This window comes from Oxyura jamaicensis, chromosome 3 (genome assembly GCF_011077185.1).
Source record: "Oxyura jamaicensis isolate SHBP4307 breed ruddy duck chromosome 3, BPBGC_Ojam_1.0, whole genome shotgun sequence".
Classification (NCBI taxonomy): Eukaryota; Metazoa; Chordata; class Aves; order Anseriformes; family Anatidae; genus Oxyura; species Oxyura jamaicensis.
Genome location: NC_048895.1, coordinates 102973323 through 102987205, shown reverse-complemented (window position 1 = coordinate 102987205; position 13883 = coordinate 102973323). Strand labels below are relative to the sequence as shown.

Below are 13883 nucleotides of genomic sequence, written 5' to 3'. Positions count from 1 at the left end.
TGCTGGAAAACAGGAGCTCTTTCTGAAATGCCAGGGCTCTTACAGGTGGCTGGAGGGGATGGACAGGGCTGGGGTTTAGGAGTCGGTGCCTTCTCTCCCCCTCCTTCCCCCCATTAATTCAGCTCCAATTTGCAAAGCATCTGGAGGAATCAAGCAGGAGGAAAGGTCAAAATCCAAAGTGAAAATAAAGGATGCAGCGGCGTGGCAGGATAACTAGATGGGCTGGAATTTATAGCATGGACCTAAAGAGTTTCCTTTAAGCTACGCACTCACTAAGTCTGCCCTTTTATTAACCAACTTGTCTCGTTAGCGGTGGCACGTCAGTAATTTTAGCAGTGTCACTGATGGGCCGGGCAACTTCAGAGTGAAAGAACCCCCACGTCCTGCAGCAAGCCTGCACTCGGTGGTATAGCAAATACATACCTACATAACATAATAAAATAAGGGCTGATAACACACAAGACGCCCAGATAATCAAACAGCTTACTGCAACGAATTTGTCTCAGTCTCATTTTAAAGGAGGAAAAGGGGAAAAAATAAAAAAGGACAGGAAAAAGATGCCTCCAAGGCTTAGGCCTGGAGAAAATCCACGAGACCAAAGCTTCCGAGGCTCCCTGACAAGTCTTTAAGATACAGCCAGTCCTACAGGATGAGGGAAACGCTATCACAGAAGGACATCTGCAGAGGGGTTGCAGCAATAATTTAAATCCCTGGTAAATTAATTGCAGAAATCACCCCAAGGAGACTTCTCAGGATGCACCTGCAGACAACTACACGGCTTTATACCAAGGACTACAGGCAGCTTCTCGCAGCCATGCAAGAAGAAGAGGCCTATTTAAAACAAAAACGGACAATAAAACGTGGCAGAGTAGATCGATGGGATGCTACAGCAGAGGCAGACTCCATACATTCTGGGAGGCTGCAGGGACGCCGATCTTTGCAGCAGTGTCCCAGGGTCACAGAACGCCCATCCAGAGATGACACGGATGCAAAGAATGAGAGGCTCCAGTCAAGTAAGGAGCCAGCAAAACAGTCAGCATGGCTCATAGCCATCAACAGAGGGGCTGGGAGCTCTGGGCAGCGCTCAGCCCCATGAGAGCGCTCTTGGTGGCTCTGTGAGCAGCACCACACATTGCTTGCTCTGGTCCCTCAGAAGATGGTTCAGATGGGAGCAGGTTACAGAGACGGGCAAATATCCCTTCTCCACAAACCCAGTGAGGTTTTTACGGCTCAGCTTCCGCTGTGCTCCCTTCGCAGCTGCAGGTGATCCGTGACTGCAGAAAGGTGTGAATTCTCTAGGTGCTAAATGCACGGGCAGAGCAGACAAACCATGGCACCCCTCCAGCCTGCGAACAGACTCGTTATACTCACAGGAGCACAACAAAAACAGCAACATTTGCTGCACACAGGACAGGTATCTCTCCTTTTTTTTGGATGAGTACAATAAGAACACACATAGACACTTAAAAGGCTGTCACGACGCAAGTTGGGCAAAAATAAAAGCCTCCACCCGCTCATTTGCGCCAACTTGTCCTTCTCCTAGTGAAGTCCTTGGGGCTCTCTCAGTGTCTGGGCCACCACATTTATCTTCTGCCACGGGCTGACCTTTCTCCAAAGTCAGCACCAACACGGTGCTCAGGAGTGCTCCGGCATTTTGAGAGCAGCAAGTTGATCTGAGGTCATCATAACATCCACGAGCCAAGTGGAAGGGGTTGAAATATTTTCCCTTGCAAAGGCTGCGTACGCACAGGAGCCCTCAGTGAGCCAAAATACCAAGCGGCAGGCTGAGAAAGAAGCCCCCTCAGCTGTGGAACAGCCTTCCCCAAAGCATCATCGGCACGTTGACCCAGCCTTACCTTGTCACAGAAGACTTTAATCTGGCAGTAGGCTCTGTGCACGGGCTTGTTACTCCTGTTATTGTAGCTGTAGGTGTCAATCTGAAGATTCAGGGGCAGGCCTTTCACCCCCTTCTGAGAGGAGAAATCCGTGCTGAGGCAGTTCACTGAAATGAAGACCTGCAGCAGAGGAAAGTAGCGTCCATCAGAAGTGCCATGGAAATTTCTGGTTGGCCACTGAGCAAGGGACTACTCAGCATCCTGTTAAAGCTCAGAACGCCCTGCAGCATCCTGTTAAAGCTCAGAACCAAAGGGAAAGGGTAATATTTTCATTATTTTAATAAAAAATTGAATTAGGGGAAAAATGAATTAAGAGTGATTTTCAGTGGATCTAATTTTATTTTCTTAATTGTCTCAAAAAAACCCTACACCAGTGAAGGAGCACGGCGCTGCTGACCAGAAGGAAGAAATATTCTCATGTGGCTGTGAACAAACAGAGCAGAGCTCTGTGTCCGCGTCCAGAACATGTGTTGTGCGCCAGGCCCTTCTGCAGACACAATCCTCATTACTGGCATGTCTCAAAAGAAGCTGCAACAATTAATTACCAGGGATTTATCGGCTACCCAGACCTGCAGTGGCTCCTCTCCTCCCTGCCTCGTGAACTAAGGCTGGCAACCCACCTCTGAAATAAAAAGCTTAAAATAAATAAATAAGGCATCAAAGCTGTGGGAGCCAGAAGCACGTTGCCAGAGGCTGCAGGAGCACGGTCCCACCGCCTAATTGCTGACTTCTCTTGCCTCTAACATCAGGCACCGGGCTGACAGGCTCTGCAGGCAGCTAGTGCCACCTTCCGGAGCCGTCTCAGTACTGCGAAGCCTCAAACGCAGCTCGGAAAAGCATAAAGGTTCCATTGGGATCGCCGTGGATGCCCCATCCCTGGAGGTGTTCGAGGCCAGGCTGGATGGGGCTTTGAGCAGCCTGGTGTAGTGACGCTGCGATTCTACAACTTACTCCTCCTGCAGTAACTCACCGGAATGCTCCAGGTTGGCACGCAGCTTCTTGTGCTCCCTTCAGCTTCATGAGCACCACCAGCCTGGCCAGCCCCATGTGCAAGCCCCCATCCCACTGACATACACCCTGTGGAGTCCTACTTGTGCACAGAGAGACTAAAACACGTGAAACAACACGTAATGAACACCGGCAGTCTGTCTCTGGCAGCCTAGGGACAGCTGCCTGCGGCCTGAAGCAGGGAATGGGGCAAAGAAGGGGTGCTGACAGCACGGTGAGTGTTGGCTCAGCACTGGTTCTGCCCACTCACCTCCCAGCTCGCGTGCCAGCACCCTAAGCCCCTTGCTGGTTTTAAGGCAACGCCTCAGCTTTTTCGGAGCACTATGTCACAAGCCACAGCTGGGAAAATTACCTTACAATAAACTCTTCTTCATCTTCCAGAGACCGACCCGACAGATCGCTACCCCGACTTTCATCCACCCGCCTCCCCTTTTTGCTGCCTTCAACTCCCAAAGCTTGTTCTGCCTGCGGCGCTGGCACGCCCCCGGGGAAAGCTTGGAGGTGTTTGCAGAGCTGCTCCCACCCCTTTCCGAGCCGTGTAATCAGCTGCGAGCACAGCCTGAATAATCGGGTTCCCTGGGCAGGGGGGTTGTTTTAAGAGAGCCTTGGCTCCGGTGTTTGCATGTTTTTACATTTTTAATTTTAAGTTTATTTACCCCTGATGAATATTCACACGCAGCTCTCATGTCTGTATGAGAAGAGGAGGGTGTTGTGTGAGGAAACACGCACCAGCAGCCACTGAAGGTCTGCCACAGCCTCACAGCTCCTGTGAAATCCCATGCGAGTTTGGCAGCACCGTACCCCAGCAGGGTGAGCTCTCCAGAAGAGGCACCGTGTCCCTTCTGGGGAATTCGGGTCCGAGTTTTGGGCTCTCCCTCCAGGCTGCTGCCCGAGAGGCTCCCCGGGGGCCGGGCTTACCAGCCAGGCAAAGCACACGGGGCTCTTGGAGCCTTGGTCTCGACACGACGGGTGCGTGCTGCTACAGCAGGAGGGCATGGGTGTCCCATGGGAATTCGGGACCGCCCGTCAGATGACAAAGATTATCCTCCCACTTGAAATTCTCCTCATTTGGTTAGTTTGGGCTTTGAATGGCTGACTTCATTTTAATGCCATTTAAGTCTTCGGGACGCCGGGCAGATGACAACCACCACCTCCTCGCGCCTCCCTCAGAGCCTGGCCTCTCCTGTTCCTACAAAGCCCTTTGGAAAGGATCACCTCCTCCTTCTCCCTACCCACCCTGTAGCTCCAAGTCCTACTTTTGAGCTTCAAGTCCCCTCAAGTTCCACAAAAACGGACTTTCAGAGAACAGCTTCTGCAGCTGGGGCTCAAGCAGTTTCAGCCAGGAGCTCTTGTTCAGGAAGATTTGACTCGCGTTTGAGAAGAAACGTAAGGCTGAGTGACTGCGCCAGCAACATCCCCACCCCAAAATTGCCAGAAGAAAGAAAAACGTAACCGCAGAAGTTGCTCTGCGTCTTCAGCCTGCTGAGCAAGATTCCTTTTCATGTGTCCAACCTATTTTTCTAAGGGCAGTTCCGCATTCTCAGCTATATTAAGATTTGTTGTTACTTTAAAAAAAAAAAACATTTTCATCTCACCTCCCAGGATTCAACACAAAGACGGCACTTAAAAATAGAGCGCTGTCAAGCCCAAGCGCTTACAACCATGAGTCAAAGCCTCAAAAGTTACGTAGATTTTCTTTAAAACAGATTTTGAAAAGGATTAGAAACCTGCTCCCGAGCTATTTTGCTTGCTTGGCAGTTAAGCCCTGAGCGTATATTGAATCATATTTCCAGGCTTTTCTTTCCAGCCAAAGCCAGACTTTACTTTTTCTTCCTTTTTTGTTGGTTTTTCACCCCAACGCGCTACAGGAGCCCTACACCCACCAGTTCCCTGCCACCACATCTTGTGTCCTGCCGTCCTGGGAGCAGAGGAGCAGCTCGGCCTCACAGAAAGGACAAACCGAGGCTTTAAAGCAGAGATCTGAGATCATGATGGGAGGCAGCGTGGGAAGAAGACCGACCTTGTGACTTCCCGGGCTGCTCTAAGCGTCCGCCTGCTCGCGACTCGTAAGAAAGGCGCTGTGCCCACGTTGGGATCCACGAGAAACAATCTTCAGTTTTAATAACGCAGGAAAAATTAATCCGGCTGCTCTGCTGCATGCCCTCAAGGAAGGGCAGCGGAGACAGCCAAGTTCTTTCCACACAGCACCTTTTTCTAACAAGATCTGCCTTTCAAACAAACCAGGAAAAAGAGGCGTAATTAAAGGGCAATCAAAGCGCTGCAGGAACCTCACTGTCAGCGAGATGAAAGCTGCCTTTCTGAAATGAAGGCTTGCGTACCCAGATCTCTTCTCCCCAGTTTATCTTGGACGCCGCGCTCCTTTGTCACACAAGGAGCTTACAATTTTGCTTAGTCCAAAGGCTACACATGCAGAAGCTTCAGATGAGATGTCACCTTGGACAGCCTCTCCTTACTCACTGCGGAGTGGAAGAGGAGGTAGGCACGTCTGGGGTTGCCACAGGTGATGGCAAGCAGCTTGGGTGGCAATGAGCAGCCTGGGAGTGCTGGCCCAGCACACAGACACACAGGGGAGACCTGAAGTAGGTAACATCTCCCCAGCGTGCGATTCCTGGACGTCCTTCTGAACAAGCCGGGCTTGGGATTGTTCTGGTCCCATCGCCTCCCACCAGACACTGGCTAAACTGCAACGAGCTCCTTGTTAGGGAACGCAACCCAATGCCATTTTCCCTGACCATGGCTCACCAGTTTCAGCATTCTGCCCTGCACAGGGTAGGCAAAGGGATCCCAGCATAACCTGGGACCATTTCCACCCCACAGAGGCACAGCCTCACCTGCGGACAGCTCCCCACGCACCCTACTCACAGACCCATCCCGTGGGCTGACACAGAGCTTGCCCAACAGGACCCATGGGATCCGTGCCGCGCCACGCGCTGCTTTGACTCGGGGCTGCGTGCTCCTTCCTGTGGTCTCTGGCCGGGGAAGGCAGCAGTTGATGTGCAGCCACCTTTTATCTCCGTGTTATTTTCACTTTTCACAGAACCCCTCGACCGAGCTAGCCAGAAGAGGAACCTTTGAGGCTGACTGGGTAAAAGCAGTCCCAAGGAGCACCCCTGACAACTCAGTTATCAGCCACCCGTGAAAGAGAAACTGCCCAGGAACTCCAAGGCTGCTATCGAAGTGCTGATGGCAGAAAGCGTGTGGTTTCTCTAAAGGCTTTGACTAATAGGGACACAGAAGAGAAAAATAAAGGGTCTTTTCTAAGGATACGTCCATGTGGACGTATACAAGATGGGATGTACACAAAATAGACCTTAACATGCTCAATCGGTGCTGAGAGCTGGCTGGATGCAAATCCTCTGGCCCCAAAGCCTTATGATTTATACACCAGCGTGGCTCCGAGGCCTTCTGAGAGCAGCGTGGTGTGCTAACGAAGTGAGGCTTCCAGGATGGGTGCTGGGTCGCGGCCAGGCAGCTCGCAGTGCAGGCAGGGCAAGCACAGCTCTGCCTGCACACATCCACCGAGGCACGTCCTAAGAAAGCAGTGCTGAGAAGACTGCTCTGTCTTTAAAAGAAGGAAAAAACCAAACCAGCTTAGGAGGGATCACCTGAGAGGTCGCTAATCTTCCTGCTCTCACATTCGTTTCTTCACCTCCCACGTGTGCGCCGCAGGTTTTGCATCAGCAGGAGGCGAGCCAGGAAAAGGGAGATAAAAAAAAATTGGGCAACTCGTGCACCTGTGGGCTCCCCAGCCGCCTCCCGCCTTTGGGATCGGACACTCCAAATAAGGCTCGTCTGGCAGGCCCGCGACACGGCCGCATCCGCTCCAGCCCCGCTCAGCACCATCCTGCTCGCAGCCCGAGGAATTCGTTTGCATTGGAGCCTCCGAAGCTCCATTTGGGTGCCTGGCACCAAGCGCCAGGGAAGGCGGAGTGGGAACCATCGCCCAGTCGCAGATAAAAGAACGTCCTCAGAGCAAGTTCATCCCACCAACAGAACGAAAAGGCATGGTAATGAAAGGAAAATGCATATTCCTGCTCAAAGAGGAACGCCGACTGTTATTCCAACGTGTTCTGGGGCAAGGAAATACATGAAGGTCTCTGCTCACAGCACGTGGGAAAAGCGGGGAGAGAGGTTCCCATTCCTGCCAGCGCTTCCTCCCCGCCCCACGCTCCGATAAGATAAAGATGCAGCCCAGGTGTCAGCTCCCGTCGGGGTGGCTCGGAAGAAAACAAAAGCAGCAGGTTGAGGGGAGAAAAATTGGCAATACGGTAAAAAAATCTGAAAGAATGAAGTCTACAAAGGCACAGAAATGGCTGGAGAGGAAGTTTTGCCATAAGGTATGAAAGGAATGGAAGTAAAAAAAATACCAGCACCCAGCTTTCTCCCTAGGAAAGCTCACTGGGGGAAGGGTTTGGTTTTGGCTTTATGAAACATGCTGCGAGCTTCAGAGCCAGCTGGAAGACCAGAAAGACGGTGGAGTTCAAGACACCGAGTCCTGAGGGAAGATCTTAACTGAGAAACTCCTCCTGGTGTGCAACATTTAGAACCAAGGGCAACAGACACTTGGTTTTAGAGAACCCAGGCCAGAGTAGGAGAGGTCCGTGTTGAGAGGCAGGTGATGCTTGCTGTGCTTTTCCTACATCCCTGCTCCAACGCTGCATGTACTTGTGCCTCAAAGTACTTGTGGTCTGTAGCATTGGCTCCACACCAATCTCTCTCCTTGAAGTATGTTTGACTCATCACATTTCATAGTTTCATTTCCAACTAACCAAACCTGTACGGCCTCAATGCAGCTCAAGGTGGCAACACCTTCTTTAATGAGGCATATGACTGCTGCTTCATTACACTGGCATCCATATAAATACGGGCAATATTCATCAATCACAGAAGCTGAGCTCTTCCTACAGCGAACACCAAGAGAAGGCTGTGCTAGAAGAAACTCTTAAATAAATCAGCAGCGTACACCCCAGCCTTACTTCAAGGTAGAGCAAGAAGTCTGCCCTCTCCAGAAGAAAAGTCCTGCCCAGGGACTGCAGGCAGGAAGCACAAGGACCTGCCAGAAGACCACCCTCACCGTGCAATTTAATATTTCTAAAGGCTAATCCAAATTAGCCTCAGATTACGTTAATGCAGGATTGTCCCACTCATCTTGGGACAAAAAAAAGCATTGTTTAAACTCTGTTATTCAGAGTGCCACTTGAGAGACATCACAGCACCTCCTCTTCAGTAGAAAGAAGCAAGAAGCTCTAGCACAGTATTATCCACCTCCAAGGCTGTGGTTAGACCCTTACTATGTACCACCTTTTAGGGGAAAGGGTCTTTTCACACAGTGTCTGCTTACAGCTCAAAAGGGTGCTCCAAACACCACCTTGAGTTCTTGCAGCCACAAAATCCATCAAAGACACAACCACTGAGAAGACACGGGTGTGTTTTACTGTATTCTGCCAAATCCTGTCTCTCCTTCAAGCTGCAGCTGAGCAGGTTGGGCACGTGAGCTGTTCCGAAGCCCCCCCCCCGGCCGGCTCAGAGCACGCCGGCTCACCCCGGGCAGAGCCCCAGCCCCGGCCCTCCTGCTCCACCGGGCAGGAGCTCAGACAGGACTTGAGCAAAGCCGGATCCAGCAAAGCCAGTTACCCCTGGGGAAACCGATCCGGCCAGATTGTTCAACTGTCACTGACCCGAGAGCAGGCCATGTCCCCAGGCCAAAGGTACGGGAGAGAGAATTTGCTTCACACAGCCTAACGGGTAGCAGCAGAGGTAACAGGACGACAGCCAGCAGTAAGAACGGAGTGGCAGGAAAGACTGGTAAGAAACGCGTGCTTAACCATGCGCATAACGACAATTTCCATCAGAAGACCTGTAACGGACACCAGCCAGGGGAAGGAGAACCGGGCATGCTGTACAGACATGAGAGGAGACGGCTCCCAGCCTCAAAAACTCATCCCCTGAGCCTACAGATGCCTCTCCTGATTGCCAGGTGGAGGCAATCCACCCAGCAAGCACTACAAGGACAGGAACTCCTCTTCCCCACTTCAGCAACAGACTTTAAAGATGGTCAAGCCTGCTTGGTCGACGAGGAGGGGCAGGCACCTCCACAGCAAGCTCTATCCCAGTCCTAATGATTTCACAGAAGCGAAAGATGACAAGCTTGTGTTCAGACATCCAAAAGCTGTTACCAAAAAAAACAATTCTACCTCAACCGTCTGCCCAACGCAGCAGAAGCCCGGGATAGGGTGGGAAACTGTTTGAAGTCTCCACAAGCCTCAGGGTGACTCCAGCGTTACCTGTTGCGTGCGAGTGAGTGTATCAGCTCCCCATCTGTCAGACTCATCAGACCACGCTTCCACCCAGCTGGGGCTGCTCCCAAGTAGCCGTGCTGACTTTCCTAAATCCCCAGCTCAACAATTCACCTCCTCGTCAGCTGTGTTCCCAGTTCACCATCTTCCCCTTTCTCCACAGCATCTCCCCTCCATCTTTCTACCCTATCTTCACTCTCCCTTCCAATCTTGGAAGCACCGCTTACAGGCAGCCTCTCTTTCCCACTCAAAAGCTGTTTTTCTTCGCCACCCTCAGCTCCCTTCCCCTCACTTTAGGCCCTGAGCCCTTTTCCAGCTTGGACACGCTCGGGAAGACCCATGAGTTCCTAGCACAGCGCTCTTCCCCAGGCTGGCCGTTCCCAGCGACTCCTGTGCATTCTCAGAGGAACAGAAGAGGGCAGAGAGGAGCTGCCAGAAAGAAGCACAAAACATTTGCTCCAAAGCCCACAGGCACTGATCCCAGAGTGGGAAAAGCCTGTCACACATGAAGTGCTCCTGGTGTACTCCACGGCACACACCCAGCCGGCTGCAGGACACCAGCAGTCGCCCCGAGCAGACCTGCCTGCTACGTCCTGCATCCAGGAGTCATGCCCAGCTCTTGTGAAAACAGTTTTTCTTCACTGTAATTTACCCCTTCCCCTGTGCCTCCAGACCAAAGCACTCTCAGGGAGCGAGGTGACACGCTCATACGTGGACAAAGCAGCTCTGATATTCCTGTACATCCCCACAGCAAGGGCTAACATGAGGCAAGGCAATTTCTTGTAAAATTCTGGTCCCAGGGCAGCAAGGAGCAACTCGGTGTGACGAGATGGCATTTCTCCCCTAGTAGTTCTGACCCACACCCCGAGCCCTGGCTGCCTGACTGAGCAATTACAGCACAAACCGCAGGCGCAGAGCCTCACACCACCGTACTGCGCTGCACAGCACCAAGTCCTTCCCACAGCAACCTGGAACCAAGAGCACCAGGAAAAGGGGAGAAGCAGCAACCCCAGGACAAGTTTCTAATAAGCAAGGCTTGCTGGCTGGTTAAATACACCACCCATGCAACACTGCTCTTATTACACATCAGACACTAGTTATTTCTGATGCTACAGGTCTTCCACAGGAACACAGCTCTCCTCACTCCCTTCTCTTCATATTCTTCAAGAATATTCTTTGGGTGGGGAAAAAAAGTGATGAGGGGGGAGAAGGAGGGAGTGCGTGCACACAAGGTAAGCGAACCATGCAATAAAAATTGTTGAAGTTGGCTCAGGCATCTCCTGATAAGATCACAGGAGTTGAGAAAGAGCAGCAGCTCTACTGATGAGAAATCCAACCACTGACAGAATGCATCCACTCGGGGAAAAAAAATAAAGCTAAACAGACGTTTAAAACACAGAGCGTTTGTTACAAAGGAGAGTTCCTGGAACATTCTAAATCCACGGTATTTTGGTCTTCTCTGATCCTGATATGATGAGTACAAACCTTGGCTCCCAGAATCCCAGCCCCTTCACCAGATTCACACAAAGCAGGGCTCAAAGCACATGGATCTCGCACACTGGGAGCGAAAGTCTGGAGGCCAATTTGCCTTATGCAGTTACAAAACCAGTCTGGGTCACATCTCCCCACACCACCTCACCCCGTGAGCTGAAATACAACCCCAGGGGGTGTCTGAGACATTTTCAAACTGCTAGGGGCAATTTCCCTACGGACCTGCAAGACCTGAACGTTCCGGGGTCTGTCGAGCACCTGGGCGATGACCACCTACACCAGGTTCACGCAGATGAAGTCCATCAGCTCCCTGCTGAGGAACCTGTCTGAACGGTTTGGTTCCCCTGTTGGTTCACCTAGAGGAACGCTGCTGGCCCCACTAAAACCAGCATCTCTGCCTGGACGTGCCAAGGATGGCACAGGGGAGGTGTTGCACAGCGTATTTCTTTGTCTGTAGAGGACATGGTGAATTTTTAGCACCTATCTTGATCTGCTCGTTGCCTCTTTGCTTGCTGAGGCTGTCCTGAGAGGTGAAATCGGGAGAACAATGGCTGGGCTGTCAGAGGGTGGGTTTTCTTCAGGAGAGCCACCAGGAAGCCTGGTGCCCAATTCCATACCCAAGTAACACCAGGCACGCTGCAAGGCAGCTTCCTCTAGCCAGCAGCACACACAGCTCCTCACTACTGCCTGCTGAGCACCCCACACTTCTCCCACCGAGCTGAAAGCCAGCAGCAACACCCCAGACTTCTCCCTGCGTCTTTTTATCTAAAACTCGGGTGTAGCACAGAGCAAAACTTGCGATGACATCTCCTGGGCCTCTTGTTTTTGCCGAGGTGGTACAGAAACTCTCCAAAGACGACTTCCACACTTCAACTCCAGCAACAAAGTGCTGGGAAGAGCCTGTGGAACTGCGAGGACTCCGTCCTCTCTGGCAGCTGGAAGATGCACAGATCCTTTTTGAGAGCTGGAATGGTTTCACACAGCTACAGCTAACCAGCGGCCAGGAAAGCCGCCCGTACCTACACACCTACTGCAGCGCCCAAAGTTCTGCAGCAAGATCAAAACGGAGTTCACTGGGAGGCTGCTGGAGCTCCAAATAGGTCACCGTGCGTTGGCATCCTTGGTTTCAGCAACACATGCTTGGGTATGTCAAAAACAGCAGCTACTCCCTCATCTGCTGAAGACAAGCCCATCATCCCAACCTTAACTCCTCAGAAAATGCCCCCCAGCTCCTCCAAGGGGCTGTGCTAACTGCCAAGCCCCGCTGCGCTCAGCACCACCTCCAGCACCACCGCGTCTGCTCTGGAAGCATTCGGCGCTTCCTTCTGCCAGTGCTCATCTCTCAGGGAGATGATTCTGCCAAGAACCTAAAAGCAGTTGCAAAGCTCCCCACGGTTGCACATCCAAACCCTCTTAAGAAACAGCCAGGAGGTTTTGCCTCACATTAGCGTGTAAACAAACTCGTTACATGCTAATCACGGGGTAGGCCACACACCCTTCCCTTCCCCCCCGCCCAGCGAATCTCCCGAAAGGACAGGAAATCTGAGCGTGGTCACACACCTTTGCCTCCTCGTTGATGTCCCAGGTGAAGGAAATGGCGTTGTACGCGATCTCCTCGATGTTACTGATGGTGTTGAAGCTCTCCTTGTAGTCAGCTGTTAGAAAGGAGAGGCGTGAGGGAGAGGGAGAGGCGATACCGTCCAGAGCTCTTAATCACACAGAGCAGCTAGAAACTGCAACTCCTCAGCAACCCCTTGGGGGCAAAGGAAGCTGAACTGTATTTAAAAATGGATCATTAAAAAGTCTGCAAATAGCTCTCATACCAAACACACAGACAAATCAAAAAACAGGAGGGAGGAGCAAAACACGGGGCTCACAGAGAATCCCGACTAGAAACTCCTAGGGGAAAAGCAGACACCACAGATACTGCATGCCCCGTGCCATAACCTGCAGCGCACGGGAAGCTCTGCTCCGGATGGCAGAGGAATAAGCTCCCTATAAAACTCCTTCAATAACAAAGATTTGCATGTGCGTCTGCTCTAAGTGCCAAGTGATTAATCCCTGCTTTTATTCGCAGAAGGAAGACGAGGAGTACAGCCCAGCCTTCAGCCACAGAAGGCTGGACGCCAGCCAGCCACTGCCTTGTCTAGAGGCGAGTGGAAATTTGCAGTGTTTTCTTTTTTGACGTGCACCAAGAGCCAGTTGTGAGCAAAGCTGGGGAAAGGAGGATCATGAGCGTCGAGATATTTCTACAAGGATCTTAGCCTTTGAAGACACGCGGTATTTAAGACAGCCACGGAGACCGTGGGCTGCAATTTAGCTACAGCCACCAAGATATGCCAAAGCAACTGTAATTTGGAGACAGTCATTAAATCTCCCAGTGCAGGGCTCTAAACTCAGTCTTCTCCTGAAAGAAATAAAGCCCTCCAAAATCCAGCCCCTCTAAGGAGTCCTAAAAAATACAACATTAGCTCAAAACAATCAGCAGCTCTCTCCAGTCTTTCAGCAAAGCTGCGGAGAGTTGAAAGCGTAATCCAAAGGTTGCTTAAAATAACAAAGCTTTAGCAGAAAGCCAAACCATGCCAAGGAATTAGGCTGGAGTTTGACATCAGCATGAAGAGTGTTCCTTTACCTATGTCAATGCATCTTTGTTTGGCTGTGTGCTGTCTCGAGTGCCAGTATTTCCAGTGCCTGAGCTGATCTTCTCTTGTTTTGTCTTCAGCAAACACCACCATGATGACACTCTGAAAGGAGAGGGGGAGGGCAGAAGATTAAAAGAAAATAAAATGCAAACATGTGAAAGAAAAGGCCGCAGAGTACATTTGTCTTGGAAGTTCTCCTTGGTGTCAGGTTTTCCGTGTTGCACTTTGCAAAGCAGAAGCACAGCTGGCCCACGTGCTGCCCAGCAGGAGGGCACACAGCAGCACTTTCTGGGTCACAAAGAGCTGAGCAGAGCTGCCCTCCTAACTGGAGTCCAAGAACCTCGTTGCAGGTGTTGCATCACCTTCACACAAGTGCTGACACTGCTTCTTAGCAGGCTGCGCCAGGAGGGGTTGGTCGGGAAGGAGGTGGACGGCAGAGGAATGAGCGCTGACGTAACAGAGCGGTAAGCTGCCCGGCGTGCCAGTGCTCCGGTTGGGATTAGCGTGCTTTGGGAGAGTTTAAGACTACC

General features: G+C 51.6%; 1 protein-coding gene across 6 annotated transcripts in view; it reads right to left on the bottom strand.

The window, feature by feature from the left end:
* GRHL1 (grainyhead like transcription factor 1) overlaps window positions 1–13883 on the bottom strand; it is a 33972-nt gene that overhangs the window by 11434 nt on the left and 8655 nt on the right. For all 6 annotated transcript variants that reach the window (XM_035322988.1, XM_035322986.1, XM_035322989.1 and 3 more), the window contains 3 exons: window positions 13344–13455; window positions 12272–12366; window positions 1857–2015 (listed from right to left, as the gene is read on the bottom strand). In XM_035322988.1, coding sequence (XP_035178879.1) covers window positions 1857–2015; window positions 12272–12366; window positions 13344–13455 — 366 coding nt within the window. The remainder of the gene's footprint in view (window positions 1–1856; window positions 2016–12271; window positions 12367–13343; window positions 13456–13883) is intronic.